The sequence below is a fragment of the Danio rerio genome, chromosome 5 (assembly GCF_052040795.2).
Source record: "Danio rerio strain M-AB ecotype USA chromosome 5, GRCz13ab, whole genome shotgun sequence".
Lineage (NCBI taxonomy): Eukaryota > Metazoa > Chordata > Actinopteri > Cypriniformes > Danionidae > Danio > Danio rerio.
In genome coordinates, this window is record NC_141025.1 from 18212382 (window position 1) to 18236615 (window position 24234).

General features: G+C 38.1%; 1 protein-coding gene across 34 annotated transcripts in view; it reads left to right on the forward strand.

Moving 5' to 3' along the window:
* Nucleotides 1-24234, forward strand: part of fbrsl1 (fibrosin-like 1) — a 571252-nt gene that overhangs the window by 200973 nt on the left and 346045 nt on the right. For 15 of the 34 annotated variants that reach the window (NM_001443006.1, XM_087252062.1, NM_001443007.1 and 12 more), the window contains 1 exon segment: nt 13513-13548. The exons of the other annotated variants lie outside the window; for them this stretch is intronic. In NM_001443006.1, coding sequence (NP_001429935.1) covers nt 13513-13548 — 36 coding nt within the window. 34 annotated transcript variants of the gene reach the window in all.

Sequence of the window (24234 nt, forward strand, 5' to 3'; positions counted from 1 at the left end):
AGCGTCTTTGTTTCCCCCCGCCTCTCTGCGACACAGTACAGCAGACCATTTTGCACAATAAAATGTGGGAGGGGGTGAGGGCTGGGAAACCGTTCGTTACCGTCTATGATCCGGACTTGTGGCCAGCAGTGCTTCAACGTTTCATCTTCACGCTGTGCTCTCCCGAAATCGCCACCTGCGGTAATCTGTTGAAAAAGATCATAGTACAGGTTAGCCGATGATGACTCACCCCCTCTGTCGCTCTCGGTGGCCATCAGCGCTGTTTGGCGGTCCCGTTGAGCCCGTCCCTTGCTGTTCTTCTTTGCCCGAGCCGATCGAGCCTGATGGTGGGTGAGGAGATCATCGAACCCCGGCCAGTCTCTGCCCAGAAGGAGGGGTACAGGAAGATCTGGAACCACTCCTACTTCGATGCGCCAGCTTCCCGACTTAGTCGCTATAGTGACTCTTTGGGCGGGTACGTGGCGGGTATCACCGTGTATGCATGTAATCGGGATTCGACCTTTCCCTTCTTGATGATATTTTAACGTGTTTGGGTGGACCAGTGTTATTGCACTTCCTGTATCCAGTGTGGCCGTCTGTGTTTTCCCCTCTAAACATACTTTTCGGGTGGGAGCTTCGGGAGGGACGTTGCGATGTACCACGCACCCTGCCGTCCAGGCCGGGGCCGAGAGTGTTGTTGGCTCTGTGGGCATCGGCTCGTCGACTGGGCTGGGGACCGCCGGTCTGCTGCCTGGTCGTGTTGTGCCCTCCACCGGTCGCCATGGCGCATTTACCCTCCGGGGTGGCAGAGCCGCTCTCTCCCCAGTCTCCCGGGCCACATGAGCTTCCGCCAGCTCCACCGCCTCCACCAAAGCGGCCAGCGAGTCGGGGTTCCTCATGCTGGTAAGTGTGCGGAGCCGTCTGGGTAGCGCCCTCATCATCTTTTCAATGACTACTTTCTCAGCGACCTGGACTGCGGTTGGATCTCCTCCCAGTAACCATAATCTCCCCAATCTGGATAAGTTGGCTGCTTGAGTCCGAACCGGCTGTTTGTCGTCATATGACCACTGAGAAAATTGTTGTGCTGCGCTTATGTTGGAGAGTCCCATTCTGGCGAGTATCTCCTTTTTCAATGCTTTATAGTCGTCGTTTTTCGGTGTCTCTAATGCGAAATAAGCTCTTTGAGCTTCTCCAGTCAGGAATGGCGCTAGCATCCTCGCCCAACTTTCCTTCGGCCATCTCTCTCTTTCCGCAATTACCTCAAAGGTGTGCAGGTAAGCATCAATATCATCCAGGTTGCTGAGTTTTGTGATAAATCTATGGGCGCTCACCTCAGAGAACTGGCTGGAACCGGCCGCTTGGCGGAGCTGTTGTTCCATACGGTCTTGTCTGGCGGTGAGTTGTTCAGTTATCACTTGTTGTCTTCTTGAGATTTCCGCTAGATGGCGTACTACCTCTTCGATCGACATGACTCAGGAGGGGATGACAGCCGAGTAAGAGAGCGTGAGTGAGAGAGAGAGCGGATGCCTGTCTGTAAACAGAAGAAAAACAGAGAAAATTCAGTGGTTACTTCTTCTTACTGGTAAGTGCTGAATTTTTTTCCCTCTGAAAAAGCGCGCATTCTCCACCAGTTGTAGCGAGGCAGAGGGAAAACAGCGGCACAACAGGATGAGTTTACAGACAAGTCCCCGGAGGGTGCTTTATTTACAAAGTGAATGTGCTGTAAAAGGTGCTCTTCTTTAGGGTGAGGTGCTCTGGTGCTCCGGGAAGTAGGTGAAGGACGGTGAGTAGTCGGGTGCAGGATCGTCACGAGCTGGAGTCCGCTAAGGAGAGACAGAGAGACAAGCATTAGCACAGGGAGTCATAGAAGGAATGAAGCTCATCTTCTCCTGGCGTAGGTTGGGCTTATATGTCTCTCCGCTTGATGAGCTCCAGCCGTGTACGATCCTGGCTTGATGAAGGTCCAGCTGGGTGAAATTTGCGACCAGGGCGACGTGGCATATAATTGCTCGTTACATTATATACTTTATTAGGGGTTGAACAACTTTAGATTTTTGGAAGTCGACTTTGATTTTATTAAAGCCAACATCGTCTAGTCACTGGTGATGTCATCAATAAAACACAAGATGCAAATGTTTTGCAACATCCCACAATTTGCGATTTATTTGCAGGAAATATATAAACATGCTGTTTGACAGCTCATATCGCGTTGCAAAAACAATGCAACATTACTAATGACTAATTTTAGTGCAAAACAAATGTAACACTTAATAACGCAACATTAGCGCTGACAAATTTCACTGCTAAATAAATGCAGTCAGGCGACGCAGTGGCGCTGTAGGTAGTGTTGTCGCCTCACAGCAAGAAAAGTCGCCGGTTCGAGCCTCGGCTGAGTCAATTGGCGTTTCTGTGTGTTTGCATGTTCTTCCTGCGTTCGAGTGAGTTTCCTCCGGGTGCTCCGGTTTCCCCCACAGTCCAAAGACATGCGGTACAGGTCAATTGGGTAGGCTAAAATGTCCATAGTGTATGAGTGTCAATGAGTGTGTATGGATTTTTCCCAGAGATGGGTTGCAGCTGGAAGGGCATCTGCTGCATAAAACATATGCTGGATAAGCTGGCGGTTCATTACGCTGTGGCGACCCCAGATTAAGAAAGGGAGTAAGCTGAAAATAAAATAAATGCAGTCAACACATTGATCACTGCAGGTTCTAGTAAGAATGTAACAATAACGTATTTTACTGCAGAAGTAATGCATATGTCCTTAACACACAGATTCATGTGAAGTTTTCTCATGACAAAATAATGCATAAAAGACAAGGTCTATAACATTAAGCCTTATTACACTGTCAGAGTTCTGCTCAGATGCATATTCTAGCTACCACTATGATTGTGCGCATTTGAAAGCTGCTCCAAATCCTGCTTAAGTCAGACGTTTTTTGCGGTTTCACGGTGATCACATGACATTTTCATCGTTGCATAAACGTGATTGGCTTGCATCTGCTCTAGGGTATTTGCATGGTCCAATCAAACTGTCCTATGTTTTACGAATTAAAGTTCACTTAAAGTTCATGTGAATCCTTAAAGCTGAGATAAGAACAAAAAACATTTTAAAAATTACTTTAAATAATCTAAAGGGCAGTTTCAGTCAGTGAACCATCTTCGTGTGTAAAGCTGTTATGTAGTTCTGGTCAAACCACTTGATATGCGGAGCCCGACTAGTCGACGTAAATCAAAAAGCGTTATGGCAGAGCATTAAAGTCGACTAGACGATTAGTTGAATAGAAATATATATATATATATATATATATATATATATATGTGTGTGTGTGTGTGTGTGTGTGTGTGTGTGTGTGTGTGTGTGTGTGTATGTGTGTGTGTGTGTATGTGTGTGGAATTCAAATTCCTCAGTTCTATCAGAAAGACTTTAGGAGGCAGATAAAAATTTTAACATTTATTGTGAATAGTTTGGATAAATGTACGTTTGTTATGGTCCTTTCATAAAGTCCTTTGATGTAAGCCCCGTCTTTGGTGCAGAACTCTGGATGATGTGGCAGATCCTGTCTGAGGATAAAGGCAGGGCAAAGCCAACCCCTGAGTGAGGCTGACCTGGTGATGGTGGGGAGGATGGAGGGAAACTTCTGCAACGTCACCAGAGTACAGAGAAACAAATTGTTTAGATGGGCTTGTACAGTATGCAGCACGCTTGGTCATTATAGGCTGATGAGATAATTATTATGAATGACTTGACATACCAGTCTTCTTGGCAGAACTACCACTAAAGCTTTCATTTCTAAGAAATGTAAAATTCTAAAAAAATCTTCAGTTGTGTTTTTTTTTTTGTTATTGTTATTATTTTACTGCTCCCGAACAGGCTTCATATTTGTTAATCCTAATTCAGTGACCAATGAGATCGATCAAGTTTTTGCCTATCACCGTCACACAGGTCCATAAAGCTTTAGAGACTCTAGATATTAAAAAATCACCAGAAATCGATAAAATTGACCCTTATTTCTTACGTCTGGCAGCAGAGTTAGTTGCAGAACCTATAGCCTCTTTATTTAACTTAAGTCTCACTTCTAATGTGATACCTAAAATGTGGAAATCTGCTATGGTTACGCCATTATTAAAAGGGGGAGATCCTGCAGACCCAAATAATTACCGTCCTATTTCCAGATTGTCGGTTTTAGCAAAGGTCTTTGAGTCATTGATAAATGACCAACTAAAACAATATTTGTCAATTAATAATATACTTCAGGATCACCAGTCAGGATTTAGAACGGGACACAGTACGGTTACTGCAGCTACATTAATCTTAAATGATATCACACGCTCTTTAGACAGTAAACAGTCCTGTGCTGCTTTATTTATTGATTTATCTAAAGCTTTTGATTCTGTAGATCATAAACTAATGTTGCAGAGACTTAGGCTTTTAGGTTTTACTCAATCTGCTCTAAACTGGTTTGAAAACTATTTTTCAGAACGCACTCAATGTGTGACAGTAGAAAATTATAATTCACCATTTCTAAATGTTAACACTGGGGTTCCCCAAGGATCGGTTTTAGCTCCGTTGTTATTTTCTATTTATATTAACGATTTAGGTCACGGAATAGAATCAGCAAAAATACATCTGTATGCCGATGACACAATAATATATACAGCTGCACATTCTTTAAACCAAGCTGTACAACATCTACAGATTGCTTTTCAAATATTGCAGTGTACGTTGCAAAATTTAAAATTGGTCTTAAATTCAAAAAAGACTAAATATATGATTTTTAGCCGTGGCCGCATTAAGTCAACAGATCAGACAATAAAAACTCTGAACGGTGTTCAAATAGAAAGAGTTAGCTTTTATAAATATTTAGGAGTTTGGATTGATGAGAGATTAGCCTTTGATATACATATTGACAAGTTACTGAAAAAGCTTAGGCCAAAGTTAGGTTTTTTATACCGGTCAAGAAATTGTTTTCCTTATAAAGTCCGCAAAAAATTAGTAGAGAGTACATTTCTGTCTATAATGGATTATGGTGATCATCTCTATATGCACGCAACCGCTACCCTATTAAGAAAATTAGATTCTGTTTATCATGCAGCAATACGTTTTGTCACAGGTGCAGATTCACGGACGCATCACTGTATTTTGTATGATTCCTTAGACTGGTTATATCTATATCAAAGGAGAAAATTACATCTGTACTTATTTATTTTAAAAGCTCTTTTAGATAAATTACCATCCTATATTTTTAATTTATTAACATTTCACACCAACAATCAAAATACTAGATCTGGTTCATGTATTCGTCTGATAGTTCCAAGGGCATTATCAGAACTTGGCAAACGTGCTTTTTCCGTTCACGCTCCCAGGGCTTGGAACGACCTGCAAAATCAGCTCAATCTTGACACTCTTCCGACTCTGAGTACTTTTAAACATCTTTTATACAACATTTTAAAGGACACCTGCAATTGTTTGTTATGAGCTGATGTTTTTAAGAATGGTGATTTTGTAATTTTGTGGTATTGTTTGTGATTTTTATATGAAACTTTATGTGTTGCCTGCCATCTTGACCAGGTCTCACTGGAAGAAGAGACAGTACTGTCTCAATGTGATCTCCTGGCTAAATAAAGGAAATGATCAAGGTGTACTAACCAAGCTGAAACATGGCAGTCGCACATATGGAGCATTGACAAAAAAAACTGACTCTGAATCATTGAGCGCCTTTACTGTTTCATACAAGACCTGTCACATTATGAACCAGTTGACAGTGTTGATCATTTTCTGTGTTTGCATTTCTTTAATAAGTGACTTTCTAGGAGATCCATGGAAAACACTAATGAGCAATTGTTTTCCTTTTCATCCTATTGTCATTCAGATAAATTTAGATACGCGATGGCTTATTTGAATTTCATTTGAAGACCGAGCATGTTTTCAAGTTTAAAGTGGATCTGGCACGAAGGTAAAACTATTCAGGGCACTGATAGTTTCAAACCCGCCTCAGCATGTCAGAAAAGCTGCCCACAGAGACACTGCATCTCAGCTGTCTGTTCACTCGCTGACTTTACGCTCCATTGCGTCCCGATTGGCTTCTTTTCATCCCCTGCCCTACCTTAACCAATAGCTTGGTCCGTAGCTAAACAACCCACCTCCTCCCACTTGTCACCAAATCTGTCGGGTACCAAGAAATGCAGTGTGACGCAAGAAAGAGAGAGAGAGATTTTAGTGGTCGAGCCAGTGTAAAAAATGGGTTTGGATTAAGAAGCGAGTTCACCCCCATTTCTTTTTAAAGAGGTTGTTTGGTTAACCCCAAAACAGCTGCTGTCCCACTCACTCTACCGCCCCGTTTCTCCTTCTTTCGCATTCGCTTTTCTCTCATTCTCTCCAAGCCTGCATCTTAATCCTTTTTTGAAGTCCTAAGTGCTAGTCAAATCCATTGAGTGCTGCTTATAATGGCTTTTAAGGGAGCGTGTTTAGATGTGGCCCGGCCCCATGGCTTATGAACCGCGAACGGTGTAATGGATTTTTTCTCCTCTCTCGGCAGCACTAAATCCAACGTATTGTTCCTCATTATCATTTAAATAAGTCTCCCTTTCAACTCTGAATGTGGCAATGTGAATGAACCGGGGCATTGTAAGGCTAACTCTACAAATTTCTGGCCTCCCAGTGAGCTTTGCACCCACTACGTTATGCCTCCTCCTCGCTCTTCTGTGAGAGAAAGGTTCTAGAAAAGTATTCGGATCCTGCAGTGCTGCCTTTCCGGGTTTTCTTAGGAACACTTCTCTAATTGTCACAGCGGGAGTTTGTGCTGAGTGTGAGAGAGAGAACAGAGGAACTGATGAGGGTTAAACCCCTGTAGCAGGTGTGTGTGTGTGTGTGTATGTGTGTGACTGAATCCTGCGCAAGGACAAAATTGGTCTTGCGGAAAAGTCACCCCCTGAGACAGAGGCAGAAATTGCCAATCGCACAGAGGAAAGAGGCAAAAAGAGGGGGAAATGACAGGAGGGAGAGCAGCAGAGATTTGGAGATTGGTATTCAGGCCTGGTCTGCGATGTTGGGATGTGGAAGTTGCCTTCTAGTCTTACTCGAGATGTCTGGAAAAGGCTGCATTTCTCTCGTTTGAGCTATTGCGGGGCTCTGTATCATGTCTCCATCTGTTACTCATGGCGGGAGTTGTGCATGAAACCTATTACTGTGGTTATGGAGTGGTTATTTTTACTATTTGATGTGAGGTCAGGAATCAACGGTGACAATTAATTTTGTGTATTGCACTTTATATGAGATATACTGTATTGTGAGGTACTATATTCAGTATACATTGCTACAATAGTATATATTCACACATACATACACAGTGGAATGACAATCCAAGTCAAACTATTTCTAAATGCTCCCTTTTTAGAATGCTGTTTTATGCTTGAGACTCTGTGGAAGAGTGTAAGTGTCAAACAAATGAAGATCATGTACGTATGGGGAAAAATCGCTTTAGTGGAATGAAGTACTACTAGTGTTTCTTTGATATTTTACATTTGCATGACGGTGACAGACTGAAAGGTGCTGTTATTTTTTATCTTTATCTTTAGAATAAACTGGACAAAAAAATTATGATCTTGCACCCACAGTCCTGCTGCTTTCAGGAGCTCAGGATTTTTTTAATATAACTTTTTGTAAGCAGCAGCGGTCGCTGCTTTCACTTTAATCATTTTTTGAACAGATTATTAACAGGCCTAACATTAACCGTGTAGAGGTAATCATCGTTTCATTATCACACACTGTGTTTTTTACTGGCTTTCTTTTGCTTACAGTTGTTTTTGTTAATATGGTTTAATTATCATCCTTTACAATAGTATATAACATTTTAATATGTGACATTATTTAACACTTTAATATGTGATTAACTCCCCATTTATGTGTAATTAACTAGTGATCTGGGACTTTTAGCCAGGACACACTACTGTGCATGTTTTAGATACATGACAATAGTTCTAGAGTTCCCACTTAGATATGCTTAGCGTTTATAGCAGGTTTGGCATGCTGTCCCGGGAGAGAACCCTGAGCTCTGAGATACTTGAGCCCAAGGCTCATGCCTGTTCAGTAAGCATATAAGGGGATTTGAGATCAGGTGGGTCTCGATAGCTCCCCCTTAGAAAAGGGAGGAAAAGGAGGAGATTGGGTGGAAGGGGAGATTCTTCCAAAACAAAAATAGAGCAGTAGGGAGAAAACAATCCATTTATAGTTAGCTTAGATCACTCTTATTGGATTAATACTGATTACAGATGAAAAGCCAGTCGTGCACAGTCATATCATGTGCTCCTTTTGAAATTAGTTTGTGAAACTTCACTTCTTTTTTTATTTTATTTATTTTTTAAGTAAAGGTTTTGTTGAATTAAAAAGTGTATGTATACAGTTATGGGGCGAGGCAGTGGCGCAGTAGGTAGTGCTGTTACCTCACAGCAAGAAGGTCGCTGGTTCAAACCTCGGCTTAGTTGGCATTTCTGTGTGGAGTTTGCATGTTCTCTCCACCTCCGCGAGGGTTTCCTCCGGGTGCTCCGGTTTCCCCCACAGTCCAAAGACATGCGGTACAGGTGAATTGGGTAGGCTAAATTGTCCGCAGTGTATGAGTGTGTGTGTGTGTGTGTGTGTGAATGTGTGTGTGGATGTTTCCCAGAGATAGGTTGCGGCTGGAAGGGCATCCGCTGCGTAAAAACTTGCCGAATAAGTTGGCGGTTCATTCCGCTGTGGCAACCCCGAATTGATAAAGGGACTAAGCCGACAAGAAAATGAATGAATGAATGTATACAGTTATATTTTGCTTGTTTTGACACATTATTTAAAATTTGTGGCTAAGAAATTTTGAGCCCTGAAAAATCATGTAAAATAAAAACTAACTGCAATTCAACACAACCCATTTGCTCATGCACATAGAGCAAGCTCACACACAACACACAAGAAGTGAAATGAAAGAGGAGGCATGTGGACATAAGACACAGTCTAAATCAAGTTATTTTAGCATGTCAAAGTCAACTTTATGCATATAAAATATATTTTCCCAACAACAAAATTGTGGCTAGTGAAAATTTCGAGTGGCTAGTAATGTTGGAAATCTACTAGGTGATCGAAAAAGTTAATGTAAAGCCCTGGATGTGACTATTGCGAATGTTTACAGTACATTGTGATATCAATGCTGCAACAATATATTGTGCAGCTCTAGCTAAAATCGAAATGCATTCCTAGGATGTAATATATATATATATATATATATATATATATATATATATATATATATATATATATATATATATGTATATTTATTTATTTATTTATTATTTTTTTTTATAAGAATTAGTTGCAATAGTAATCCAGTCAGAAAAATCAGGTCTTTTAGAAGTGTGCGCCTACCCTGGAATGATTGCCAGAAAAATAATCAGACCCAATGACTGTGTTATTTGTAATAAGATTTTCTTCTCATGCAACTTCTCAAAACTGTGGTATTGCGTAAGGCAGTGTAGTTATAGCCTAGCTGTCATGATAATGGTGGCAGGATGGCATTAGAAATTTAGTAACTTTCGGAAAGTAAATTTATTGCCTTTGCATTCCTTGCAATTTATAACTATTTACATTTAAGCCACCAATGTTAACTGTCTATAGTTATGAGGTGATTTATGCAGTGAATATTATGAGTTTTGAATGTTGAATTGTTTCCCTTGTTTTGACTTGCAGAAGTCTTAAGCTACCTTCAGCATGCCATGTAACTTCTAGTTGTTGATGACTTGCTCAGACAGCCCTTAGCTGTTTTAACGGCCTCTATATGAATCTGAATCTGACAAGGAATCCGTCACAGCCAAATAAAATGCTTTCGTTCCTCCTCATTTGCCATAAACTGACAAGGGCTGATGCAATGGCATGGAAAATGGATGCAAACGCTGAGTGTCTTGGGTCTGATCTGAAATGTCATTTCCTTTGTGATGACAATCTATGACACAGTTCTGGAAAATGATGTAACCTGATATAGAAAAATCATCTGGCTGCTCTTTCTGGTGCTGAATTAATGGCTGAATGTTAAGTTGAATGCAATGTACAACTTAAATGAAGCATGTTGTATCAATGTTATCTCTTTATTATTAGGCAATAGTTGCTCATTAGGCTAGTAATTTGTTCGTGAAGCATGATGTATCAATACTATCGCTTTATTATTAGCATATTGATGCTTATTAGGTTAGTAATTTGTTCGTGAAGCATGCTGTATCAATACTATCGCTTTATTATTAGCATGTTAATGCTTACTGGGTTAGGAATTTGTTCGTGAAGCATGTTGTATCAATGTTATCGCTTTATTATTAGGCAATAGTTGCTCATTAGGTTAGGGATTTGTTCACTCTTTTATTATTGAATAAATAATGTATGTTTTTGAAAATGTGTTTATTAAGGTGGGACTCAAACCAACTACCAATCAGATTAGCTAGCAACCACCAAGCAGACATCTCTAGCCATCTACTATATCAGACGAGCAACCAGATAGCAACATCCAAGCATCCATTCAGAAGTCCCTAACCACCATGTCAGTCACACTGCAAGACATCAAAACTAATAAATCTCTGAAAACAACTGCATAGGAACTCCTTAGCAACAATTTAGGATTGAATGATCTTTAGTAATTGTATAATTCAACTTTTTGGAGAGAAAAGTGCTGTTGGCAGTGAAAGAATAGCATTATTGTTGTGGAAACTAATTCACCTACCAACCAGGGGTGTATTTTTTTAAACAACGACATAACTCACGGCTGAACTATTATGGTGCGATGCATCGTTTGGGAAATAAACGATGTAGTGACGAGTGTTTCCCAAAACCACAGTTGTTCTGTCACAGATCCATTGTTTGAACCACGCTAGTTATAACGTAAACGTCCATTAGGTTGCTCTAAACGGGGTGGAGTAGCAACTTCTTTAGAGAAAATCCCTGTAATGTTTTTTTGTGCAAATTATTGTTTTACATGCACACGTTTAAAAAAATCCAATATTAGTTTTGGTAAAAACATGAACTCGTTTTCCATATTAATTGAAATATTTCATCATTGTCTTTCTTCATTTTGAGTTTATATGTTGGAACGTTCTAAATTAATTAGGTTTAGGGGGGGTAACTGGGATTAGAAGACAGCAGCTCTAAAGGTTTAGCCGTTTACTTAATGTTTGTTGGAACGATGGATTTGGGAAACATCAAATCAACAAGCTATGTTTGTAACAACAGAACTTGCAACATTAATTGGCTAACAATGCTTTTTGGAAACGCAGCCCAGATTATAAAGCAACCAGTTGAATCACTGCAGCATCCACATAGCCAACGCAATCTCACTGCAATTCGTAACTCTTTACGAATTGTACGATCTAATTCATACAATTTAGTACGATTTGCTTATTACCCAATGACAGTTGGGGTTAGGGGTGGGGTTGAGTGCCATGCGTCCTTTTTTAAAATCGTACATTTTTGTACGACTGAACTCGTACAAATTCATATGAATAATCCACTAAACTGACAAAGTGAAAAATACTTCCGTTTCCTCAAAAGATCAGGCTGACATAGCAACATCATAGTGACCACTCAGAAGCCCCTAGCCATGATCTATACCACCCTAGCAACCACATAGAACACCAAAGCAAACACATGAAAAGGTTTTAAAAAAAAAAGAATACTGCATAGCACTCGTTTTTGTTCTACATCAATAACACAATGATTCCGTTTACACTAATGCATTTTCTTTTTTAAAAATGGCATTTTAGAAGATAAACGATTCTTGTCCACACTAGCATTTCAACTACAGTAGCTTTTCTGAAAAGATTTCCATCCACACAATACTGCTCGACAACAATGTGAGCAAAGCTTACATTTCCGTGCTCCTGTTGTAGTTTAGTTTTCAGGCCTGGCCTGTCATCTTCTTGTAATGTTATTGTTATGTGATCAGGGGCTTGATGAATAGGAAAATGATAAGCATTGATTTCATATTTCTGGGTTTCTTAGTAGCGTAAGGCGTCATGGTTGGGTAAACTTAGAGCACAGTCAATCGGAGAGTACGACATATATTTTGTTACATTCTTATTTGCTGAAATAATAAAAGAAAGAAATATAGAAAGAAAATAGACAATGCATTAGAAATACATCGCATAAGTGGTTATTTAGTTTTTTTTGTAATAATGACGCAACAATGATATAATTCATTTGCATAAAGTTGAAGGATTCTCAACTTTTTTTAAAGATTTATTTTTGGCTTTTTTTTTGCCTTTATTAGATAGAACAGTATTGAGAAGGGAAGCGAAGTTGGAGAGAGAGAGGGGTGTTTGGTAGGGAAATGTCCTCGAGCCGTGATTCGAACTTGGGACGCCCTGACATGCTAGTGCACCATATGTCGGCACTCTAACCACAGAATAGACAGAGGTCGCTGGAATTTGCTTACTCTCCATTGAAATGAACGGTCGCTTGTCACTGTGCCGCTGCGAGTCACTTGTAGTGTGAATGAGTCTTTATTCCTAAAATTACTGAAAACTCTGGTCAGGATGAAGATTTTCCTGTCGCAGTGGGGTCATGTGATCACTAAAACCAGATTTTTTTGCCTCATGACGTCAACGTGGACCATGTCTCCTTTCTGATTGGCCAGTACAATTTTATTCTAATGCTGCGTTCACACAAAAGCCAATTAAGGCAAATTGTATGCATTTGCAGCAACTGCGTCATTCCATGTTGTGTATTCCATGCAGTTCACACCACTAGGTAATTCGCCACTGTTCAGTGCATTAACTTTTTGTTTAATTTACTTGTATGAATCCTTAATTCCGCATTTGATGCCACTCAGCGTAAAATGCTTTTACTGCCCCCTGTTGGTTCTGCATGACTACAATTTTTTTACGTACTGGTGGAGGAAACATTTATAAAAAAATACCGGTGTACATGTGGACATGGCCTAAATTAGTGATAAAATTATATAAGCTCTTTTAAAAAAAGTGTGTCAGTTACCAGAATATTAAGGTTTAGGAATGTATTAAGGTACCAGGCAAGCAAGCACCCACCCAGAACTCTATAGCAGCATCCTAACAAAATTCTAGGCACATAGGAACATTCTACTTACCAGATCACCATAGCAATCACATGGGAAAAGCACCAAAAAAGTCTAACTCTGAAAACAGCTGCAAAAAGCTCTTTCAGTTAAGATAATTCCAAGGTCCCGGTGATGAGGAAAGGCCTTGGGCGACCAGACTTCTGATTAGTCCAGGGGTGCGTTCTGCTTGAGTCATATGAGTCATGTGTTCTAGCAAATTTTAAAGAGAGAGAGAGAGAGAGAGAGAGAGAGAGATGGAGAGAGTGAGGGGAATACAGAATGTCATTAGGCGAGCGATGGGAATGAAGGGTGGGAAAAAGGTTAATGTGAATATTGATATTAAAGTGCTAGAACTTCATCATGTCTCTGACATCTCACAGTATCCCTTAAAGGTCAACGTTGTTCTCTCTCTCTTTGTCTCCTCCTCTCTGTCTCTCTTTCTCTCTCTCTCCCCCAGAGCTCCACTCATTCTCTGTCAGGACGAGGGTACTCGGTAAGTGACATTTTCACGCTCTGCGGCTTTACGGCAGAATTACAGTATCCTCTCCTCCCGTTTATGGCCCCGGCAGCGGACATTTTAATTATGTTAAACAGAGAAATGGTGGAATCATGATATTAGGGACATCACTCTTGGGTGAATGACTGATTAAATGGCGAAAGGTGTCCCGTTGCACCTTGGCTAAATGAGCCTTTCTTTATATTTACGACCTTTTTTTATTTTCACTGCTCACGTAGTTTAAAGTGTCACCGACGATGTCTTCTTCTTCATTCTGCCGTGGTCATCTGTTAAAGCTCATGTGAAAGCCATTGATGGATTTTGATTGGGTTTTATTTGGTCTTCAAGTGATCTCATATGCTTCTTGTTACTGGAGCTGTAATTTTGGTATTAGAGGATTGCCACAAGGGGGGCCGTAGTGGGAATTCATTTTAAAGGTGTCAACCTCGGTTCCTGGGGGGGCCGCAGCTCTGCACAGTTTAGCTTTATACACACGTGATCAAACTAATTGAGTCCTTCAGGCTTATTTTAAACCTCCAGGTAAGTGTATTGAAGCAGGGTTGAAACTAAACTGTGCAGGGCTGTGACCCTCCAGGAGTTTGACACCCCTGGGATAGATCACCCAAAAGTGGTTCCTTTAAAATTTTATGATTTCTTTTTCTTTTGTTGAACACAAAACAAGGTGTTCTGAGGAACGTAGTAAAAACAACAAGCCATGGATGTCAACAGCTTTGTGTTTAACAGAAGACAGCATCGGGTTTAAAACAAGTGAGAATTAGTAAATAATCACAGAATTTTCATTTTTGGAAGAACTATTCCTTTAATATGCCTTCCTAGAGTTGGTTTCTGTTCGGTTAAACTTTTTTCAAGGCAGAGCAAGAGTCTTGCTGAGCACGCTAGTTAAACTGTGAATGTTTACAGCGAGCTACCTGGCATTTGGAGATAATGTGTTCCCATGAGTAATGAGATTTGCTGCTGCCAGTGACTCAAGAACACATGCAAATGTTCAACGGAATCTTATATGTGCTGTGCATTGATGGAGCAATAGCATATTTGCCTAAGAACGTTTTCAAATTAAAGGCTTCAAAGAGATGTTGAAGTGGGAGTAAAGCAGTTAGTAAAGTTCACACTTCACTCTTCTAATTGATTTCCACTTTATTGAAAAAATAAAAATAAAACAAACGCAAATAATGTAGGCATTTTGAAGTAAATTTTATGTTTTACTGTAGCTTTTAGTGGAAAGGTGGTGCCATCTTGGAATACAGCAGTGTCTGATGTCATGGGTTTGCTTGCTTTCTCTTAGGTGAACAGATACAGTAGAAATAATTGGATTGACCATACAGACTGGATAGCCAAATTGAACCTAATGCATGAAATTGTGTTTGTTGTGCTTTGTTCCACTTTCTGTATTATACTACTCTGCACTAACTGCTTTACTTTCATTTAAAGGGGTCCGCAGAAATTACTTTGAAAAAAGCTAAATCCTGTTTGGTAATAGTAACATATTATACTCCTGGTGAAATCTTTTGATGAATCATTATTTTGTGGAAAATAGTGATTAAAATAAGAGAACGGCAATGATTGTTGTATGAAGAAACTACTGGTGTTTCTGGAGGTTACAGCAGGCAAATTAATGAATAGGAAATGTGCAGGCTTTTGTTTGAATGATGTCGGCACATTTGCGGCTACAAAAAATTACTAGTATCTCACAAGACTTCACTAGTTTCTCATGAGACATCACTAGTCTCTCCAGTTTCTTCCAGAGATTTACAATCAGGTTTAGATCAGGACTGTGGGCTGTCCATTTCATTGTTCACTGTTTTTACAAGATCTCATAAAGAAACTTGAAGTATTTTGGGTAATCAGAAAAGTGGCTAATTTGTAGTAATTCATACTTCATACTAAAATCATCAGTCTCTTACAGGACTTCACTAGTTTCTCATGGGACTTCACTAGTCTCTCCAATTTCTTCCAAAGTTCACTGAATGTAGTGTTTTTTTTAGACATAAATGTATTGCCAAGACATTACCAGAGAGTTTTAATCTGGTTTAAATCAGGCCTGTGGGCTGTCCATTTCATTATTCACTGTTTTCACAAGATCTCATAAAGAATCTTGAAGTATTTTGTGTAATCAGAAAAGTGGCTAATTTGTAATCATACTTCATACTTAAATCACTAGTCTCTAACAGGACTTCACTAGTTTCTCATGGGACATCACAAGTCTCTCTAGTATTTTCCAAAATTTTCTGACTGTAGTGTTTTTTAACCCATATATTAAATGACAATAATTTTCCATAGATTTTTAATCAGGTTTAGATCAGTACTGTGGGCTGTCCATTTCATTACTCACTATTTTCACAAGATCTCACAAAGAAACTTGAACTATTTTGGGTAATTAGAAAAGTGGCTAATTTGTACAGATTCATACTTCATAGCAAAATCGCTAGTATCTTACAGGACTTCACTAGTTTCTCGTGGGACATCACTAGTCTCTCCAGTTTCTTTCAAAGTTTACTGACTGTAGAGGTTTTTACCCATACATCTATCAACAAAAATTTACCAAAGATTTTTAATCAGGTTTAGATCAGGACCGTGGGCTGTCCATTTCATTGTTCACTGTTTTCACAAGATCTCATAAAGAAACTTGAACTATTTTGGGTAATCAGAATAGTGGCTAATTTGTATGAATTCACATTACTTATTTTTTATGAAAACATTCAACTTTTAAAAGGAGGCATGACTCCAAACCATACCTGTAACCATTCCCCTCATTGCGGGATAAAGTTGTTCTCAAATTTTGATTTGTAATTTTTTTTTTTTTTACTATAAATTGTTAATACTGTATATAAATGTAAACAGGTATAGCTGTTTTTCATTTTTGTTTTGTGTGAAATCCTTTTGTATTATCATATTTAGGGATTTTTGGCATCAAATTTTTGAAATCCCCTACTTTGGAGTGTGTTTCCTGTCCTAGAAAACATTTTGAAATCAAATTAGACTGGAGTAGATTAACTATCTCCCAGATCATCCTGTTATTTTGTTGCTTCATTATACCCATATGATGCTTTTATTAGATTTTCATGTTTCATAATGATTGTGTTGTGTGCAGCAATGTTCGAGTTATCAATATGTAAAGAGTTATGCATGCACACGCGTTTTATCTGAGTACACTGCTACGCGAATCACATTTTACAAACATAAGCTCATAATCTACTTTTTAAAGCACACTTCCTCATCTTTTATTCACAGATAAATACATTACACCGAGAAATAACACTCACCTGGAAATGAACTGTTTTTTATTCCGTGTTCAATACTTTGTATAAGCTTTTCTTATGGATGAAAATAAGCTTTGGAAATTGCGGGGATTCATTGTATTATTGATTTACCGCTCTCATTCCGAAGACAATCATATTCTCTATGAATATATTCCCAGTACTTTTTTTTTTTTAAATTCAAAAGTGCTGTATACACTTGACACTCTAGCTGAGAGGAAAAAATATGTGTTGTATACCCTTGTGAAATATTCAAAAGCAGCCGTGCATTTTATATGCTAAATTTCCGGAGGCATGTCAAGCAGCATGTCACAGGATCGCTATTTATGCATGACAGAATGCTCACTTTTCATCAGATGCTCAAATGTTTGTGTTTGTACACACACACACACACAGTCTGACGTTACCTGTCACCTAAGAATGTCAGGTACGACTGCTGCTGTGAGCCGCTAGGTTATTTATTTCTTATGTTTTGTCAAAGTGAAGAGATGAGAGTTTAAAGGTTTCAGGACTCATTCTGTCATGCAGTCAGTACTCTTAGTCAGTCTCTTATACAGTATTGTTTTGGCTATTCGCAAGAAGAAAAAAAATTATTTTGTGGTGTCTGTAGCAATTAGCAAAGCTGGAATATAGCTGTGTAAGGATCTACACACTACTGTGTATACAAGTACCCACATGATGGATTATATATATATATATATATATATATATATATATATATATATATATATATATATATATTATAATGAAGTTTCACTCACCACAATATGGCTGATAACGGAGCTCTGAGGAAATGAATATTAATAAAAATGCATTGTTGTCTTGATAATGCACACATAATGTAAAAAGGAGTAATACCCTAAAAGTACTCATTTATTAAGATTATTAAGATTATGAGCAAATTTATTTAGTTTACAAATCAAGTTATGCATAATAAAATGAAGTGACGCAGGGAAAAGGTTAAACACATGAAGAAAGGGAGGTGTAGAATGGCAGTGAAAGCCCAGACAGCAGCTGAAATCTCTCAGTAGTTCAGCAACCCTCTGCTCTTCATCATTGTAAATAATTATCAGCTGCTTCAGTCTAACATCTACATTAGGGAATGATAAAGATGAAACCAGGGTGGACATTTCAGCAATTATCCAATTTTGTTTTATCAAAATCCGTTTCAATCCCATGTCAACAGTATTCCCAGGAAAAAACAAAAAACAAAAATGACATGTTCAATACTTATTTTTCCTGCTGTAATTGGTTGAGTCTGTTGAGTCAAGATGTAAAAAGGGTGAATTTAAGCTTTTTCTTTCTTTATTTTGCTTAAGCATTTTATTTGAATACATACTGAACCATAAGTAGATATACAACCATGTGACAATATACAGTACAGCCACATCACACTACTAAGAGTGTGATATTGCGTTTACACAACAGTTAGGCGACATTATTATGTATATAAAAAACAAAGTCAAACCGAGAGAGTCTAAAAATCCTTTTGTATGAGGAAGTACTTTCTAACGCCATTCATTAACATCTGCAGCTGACGTCAGAACAACAGAAACCGTTACTAATTTACAACCGTCACTTTAGAGCTAGTGGTTGGATGATTCTCTAGCAGAATGTCTAAAGTGATGACAAAACAGGTGATTTTGTTGACATTTTAAGATTATAAGGCAGAACAGCATGAAATGCCATCAGTCTACTGAGATTTCCCAGTGATTTTCTCTGTTGCAATCAGGAGATCACTATAATTAACCCCAAAAATGCCAAAGCAAGCAAACACTACCAGATTACTATAGTATAAATACGGCACTACAAAATATAAAAGAGAGATTGACTCAGAAAGTTACTTACCTGCCTTATAATAATTTGTCCAGCTGTAGTTTAAAATTACGCTGGGTTTTTATCCTCTACGGGCTTATTATGCGGTCTCTGTCACCGTCTTGTGGTGGAATGTCAACCATCTTTGCTCTGCTCAGTATGACAGGTTAATGGATGCCAAATTATAAATATATAAAAATAGGCGCTGTTCTTATAAACAAATATATATATACACAGTGTACATTATACACTATACATTATACAGTGACATTATAGTTTGTTGCACAAAAAAAAAAAAAATTCTAAACATACAAATCGCATTGAATTGGATTTATTGGGTAAACAAAATTGCCCTTACTGTATGAGTGTATGGGTATTTTCCATTACTGGAATGCAGCTGAAAAGGCATCCGCTGCGTAAAAAACATGTGCTAGAATAGTTGGTGGTTCATTCCGTGGTGGTGACCCCTGCTAAATAAGGGACTAAGCCGAAGGAAAATGAATGAATGAATGAATAAACTAGAATAAACCTGCTGCAGTAGGTCTCAACATAATTGAAATTGTCCACATTATTTCGGTTGCACAAACTTATAAAAAGTTTCCTGATGCAATATTGACATCTTGCATGACAATAGCTCCATAACAAGCTTCACCAGAGAAAACCGATGTTAGTTTAGCTATTTTTTGTCATTATTTATATCCTTTAGACGGCATCAAACTCGATCTTAGCATTGTCATACTGTTTTTTTTTTCTCTCCCCTCAGTGGAAAGTAGAGCATGTTAAACTCATGTTGCCTCATGGCCACTTTCCGACATGGCAATGAAAAGAAAGCGTCTCTGTAAAAGGCCTGTAAGCCTCCACTGTCATATCAGTTTAAGCAGAAAATACATGACCGGAGAGCCACAAACCTTGTCCTCCTATGTACATGATGTTGCGAGTGAGATAAAAGAGAAAAAAAACTGAGAAAGAAATGAAGAAAAGAAAGAAAAAGGCAGGATAGTGCAGGGTGTTTCACTTTTACACCGCAGTGCCATCAAATCTGTTTATGTGTAGTTGGACCCTTTGGCTTTTCGCTCTGTGTGCTTGTGTTTGTGTGTGTGTGTTTGTACTCATGAGATTAACAAAGCAGCAAAAGCTGCAGGCTCAAGTTTGTGTGTGTGTTTCGGTGCATGAGTGTGTTATCTTCCAGAATTGGAGGCGCAGTGTTACGGTCAGGGGCCCCAGGGGGCCGCTCTGACACTTCACGTTGAGTTGGTAATCATCTGCGAGGAGTGAAAGTGCTAAAGGCTAATGCATAGAGAGAGAGAGATATGTGTGGAGGCTGATGGAGGCTGGAGAAGTGGGACACCACCTGGAAAGTTGTGAGTTTGGTCCCCAGTGGGAGAGGCTTATTTAAGTCTGGTTATAAATGAATAGTTTTGGATTGGAACATTTAATTTATTAATAGATGTGACTGCATGTTTCAGGCTTTCACGTTTTTGTGTGTTTATTTATTAATTTATTTAGTCTCTGCTAAGTTGAATTTTTTTAACAGATTTATTTGTCAAGTTTCAACAACAATATTAGACAAATTTTGATTTATTATTTCTATTATTAATAACAACATTGATGCTGCTACTACTACTACTACTACTACTGCTTCTACTACTACTACTACTACTACTACTACTACCACCACCACCACCACCACCACTATTACTTCAACTCATAATATTAATAATATTAAATGTATAACTTTAATAATAATAATAGTAATAATAATAATAACAATAACAATAGTAAATGTATACATTTTAAATAATTTATAATAAATTTTAAACAGTCTGACAAAATTATGTTATGATATTTAATAAAATAATAAATAATAATAATGAAAAAAATTAAAAAATGGTGCATGCAGAATTGCTCTACTTGTGCAGAGTTTTCATTTTTGATGCATTTCTAATTAATAATAATAATAATAATAGTAAATGTATACATTTGAAGTAATTTACAATATATTTGAAAAAGTCTGACAAAATTATGTTGTATAATATGTCATAAAATAATTATTAATAATAATAATAATAATAATAAAACATTTTTGGTTTTGTTTGATGGCCAAGTGCACCCAGAATTGCTGTACTTGTTCACAGATTTCATTATTGGTATATTCCTAAATAATAAAATAAAAAATAATAAATAATAATAATAATGGTGACACGGTGACACAGTAGGTAGTGCTGTCGCCTGACAGCAAGAAAGCAGCTGGCTCGAGCCTCGGCTTGGTCAGTTGGCCTTCTGTGTGGAGTTTGCATGTTCTCCCTGGGTTCGAATGGGTTTCCTCCGGGTGGTCCGTTTCCCCCACAGTCCAAAGACATGTGGTATGGGTTAATTTGTGTAGGCTAAATTGTCCGTAGTGTATGTGTGTGAATGTGTGTGTGTATATATATATATATATATATATGTGTCCTAGAGATGTATTGCAGCTGGAAGGGCATCCGTTGCGTAAAACATATGCTGGATATGTTGGTGGTTCATTCCGCTGTGGTGACCCCATATTAATAAAGGGACTAAGCCGAAAAGAAAATGAATGAATGAATGAATAATAATAATAATAATAATAATAATAGTTCAAATTTGAACAATATTAGAGAAATGTAAATGTATTACTTCCATTATTAATAATACCAACAACAACAATACTACTACTACTACTACTACCATTTCTAATACAAATAACAATATTAATAATAATAAACACATTAAACCTTTGGTCACATTGTATAGTAACTTTACTTCTTTATATCACGATATATGCACTTTTGCAGTCTCTGCTATTGAAATTTTATACAGATTATTTTGTCTGATTCCAACTATAACATTAGACAAATTTCGATTAATTATTTTCAATAATAATAATAATAATAATATACTTTTTGCATCTGTGCCAGTGGGGTTTTATAGCATTTCTTTCCTTTTGTATAGACACTAATGCACATCCTCATGTGGCTTATTTCATCCTTTCACTGTGTCTCTCTGTCAGGGTTAGCTTGCGCAGAACAGGTGCTCTGTTCTCAGTCTGACCCCTCATTCCATCTAAAAAAGCTGATGCTCACCGCTGTTCACACAAGATTAGAGTCAATGTCATTCTTGTGTCTCATACAAAATGACTGCAAACATTGGCGGTACTTAACCATGACAAATAAAAAATGTGTTCTTACAAAGCACCTGCATGATTATAATTCATCAAAGCTGATACAATTGACTCCTGACACCGATATGAACCAAAAAAATGACAAATAAAAATGGTCTCCATTTTCTTGTCATGGATCGCACGCCTCCATTCTGCAGCAAACACCCACCGGTGTTCAGATCAGAGCACCTGCAGGCCCAAACACCACCTACATGGAGAACACGAATACAACCCCGGGCAAAGTAACCTCTGTTATGTGCCATTTGTTGGTGAGAAGGTGTTTTGCTTTCTAATGTGGGATAGACTGATACTGTCAGAATGAAATATTGGTTTTGGAGTTGTTTTTGAAGCATTGGTGCTGATTAGAGAACAGTTAGGGGTTGGTGTTTTGAATTTGAAGAATGCAGAATCATAGTCTTGAGTTTGTTGGGTACAGACCTAACAGGAAGCAAACAAACAAACATGAATGAATAAATGAATGAACGAACAAACGAATGAAGAATGAACAAACGAACGAACGAATGAACGAACAAAAAATAAATAAATAAACATGTTAAAAAAAGGTCATGATCTGGGGATGTTGCATGTGTTGTGTGTTTATTTACCTGTTGTGTATGTATAATTGATCAAGCAGTATAATTTATGTAATGAATAGTTTACAGTGGTTTGTTGAATTATTAGTGATAATGCACATCCGAGGTTGTGGAACACCTTGTTATATTTGTTAAGTTACAGTGGGTATGGAAAGAATTTAGACCCCCTTAATTTTTTACTCTTTGTTATATTGCAGCCATTTGCTAAAATCATTTAAGTTTATTTATTTATTTTTTTTAATATACACACAGCACTCCATATTGACAGAAAAACAAAATTGTTGAGATTTTTGCAGATTTATTAAAAAAGAACAACTGAAATGTCACATGGTCCTAAGTATTCAGACCCTTTGCTCTGTATTTAGCAGAAGCACCCTTATGATCTAATACAGCCATGAGTCTTTTTGGGAAACATGCAACATATATTACACACCTGGATTTGGGGATCCTCTGCCATTTCTCCTTGCAGATCCTTACCAATTCTTTCAGGTAAACGCTAGTGGGCAGCCATTTTTAGGTCTCTCCAGAGATTCTCAATTCAGTTTAAGTCAGGGCTATGACTGGGCCATTTTTGGGAAAGATGCAACATGTTTTCCACACCTGGATTTAGAGATCCTCTGCCATTCCTCCTTGCAGATCTTCTCCAGTTTTGTCAGGTTGAATGTCAAACATTGTTGGACAATCATTTTAGGTCTCTGCAGAGATGCTCAATTGGGTTTAAGTCAGGGATCTGGCAGGGCCATTTTTGGGAAAGATGCAACATGTTTTCCACACCTGGATTTGGGGATCACCTGCCATTTCTCTTTACAGATCCTCTCCTGTCCTGTCAGGTTGGATGATAAACATTGGTGGACAGACATTTTTAGGCATTTCCAGAGATGTTTATTTGGGTTTAGGTCAGGGCTCTGACCTGGCCAGTCAACAACTGTCATGGAATTGTTGAAGTTGAAGCCACTACTTTATTTTAGCTGTGTGCTTAGTGTCATTGTCTTGTTGGAAGGTAAATCATTTGCCATTATATATCTAATGTAAACCAATATAATTTATTAATTAATACAGTGATGCATAAACTTTAACATCAACAATCAAGTTTCTGGATGTATTCAGGTTGTATAATATCTACGTTTTTTAATTTATATTTTTATTTAAATAACTACTAGTTATATGCGCTTTTTAATATATTGCATTTTACTATTTTCATTTAGTATTCGTATATATATATATATATATATATATATATATATATATATATATGTATATATATATATATATATATATATATATATATATATATATATATATATATATATATATATATATATCTGCGTGTCTGCAACCAACCCTGCAACTCATTTTTTAGGTTGTGAACAACTGGTTTAGTATTTTCCCCCCATGTTACGCCTCTGGTGCATTTGTTCAAGAAGCACCAGTGTTATAGTTTGATGCTCTGACAATATCCTGCATTTTTTTTTTTTTTTTTTTTTTTTTTTTTTTTTTTTGTGTTTGTCCGAGGGGTGTGTTTCTGGGTGAAAGCCATATTTGTTTATCGCTGTGTGCGGCCCGGTCCTGTTTCTCCCCTCGCACCGGGGGAACCGGGCTGTTGCTGCTAGCAACAGATAAAAAGCGCTGTTAACCTCAGCAGGGTTTCAACACATCAGTCACACAGGGAGATAAAGGTAGGAGCTTCGAGGCCTCACACACATACAAAGAAGCTTTTGGTTCCTTCATGGGAGCCCAGATGAAACACACACTTGCATAGTCCAGTAGCCAAACATAAAGGTGGCTCTGAGAAGCAGCGGCTCAATGGAAACGAAAATATTTTTCA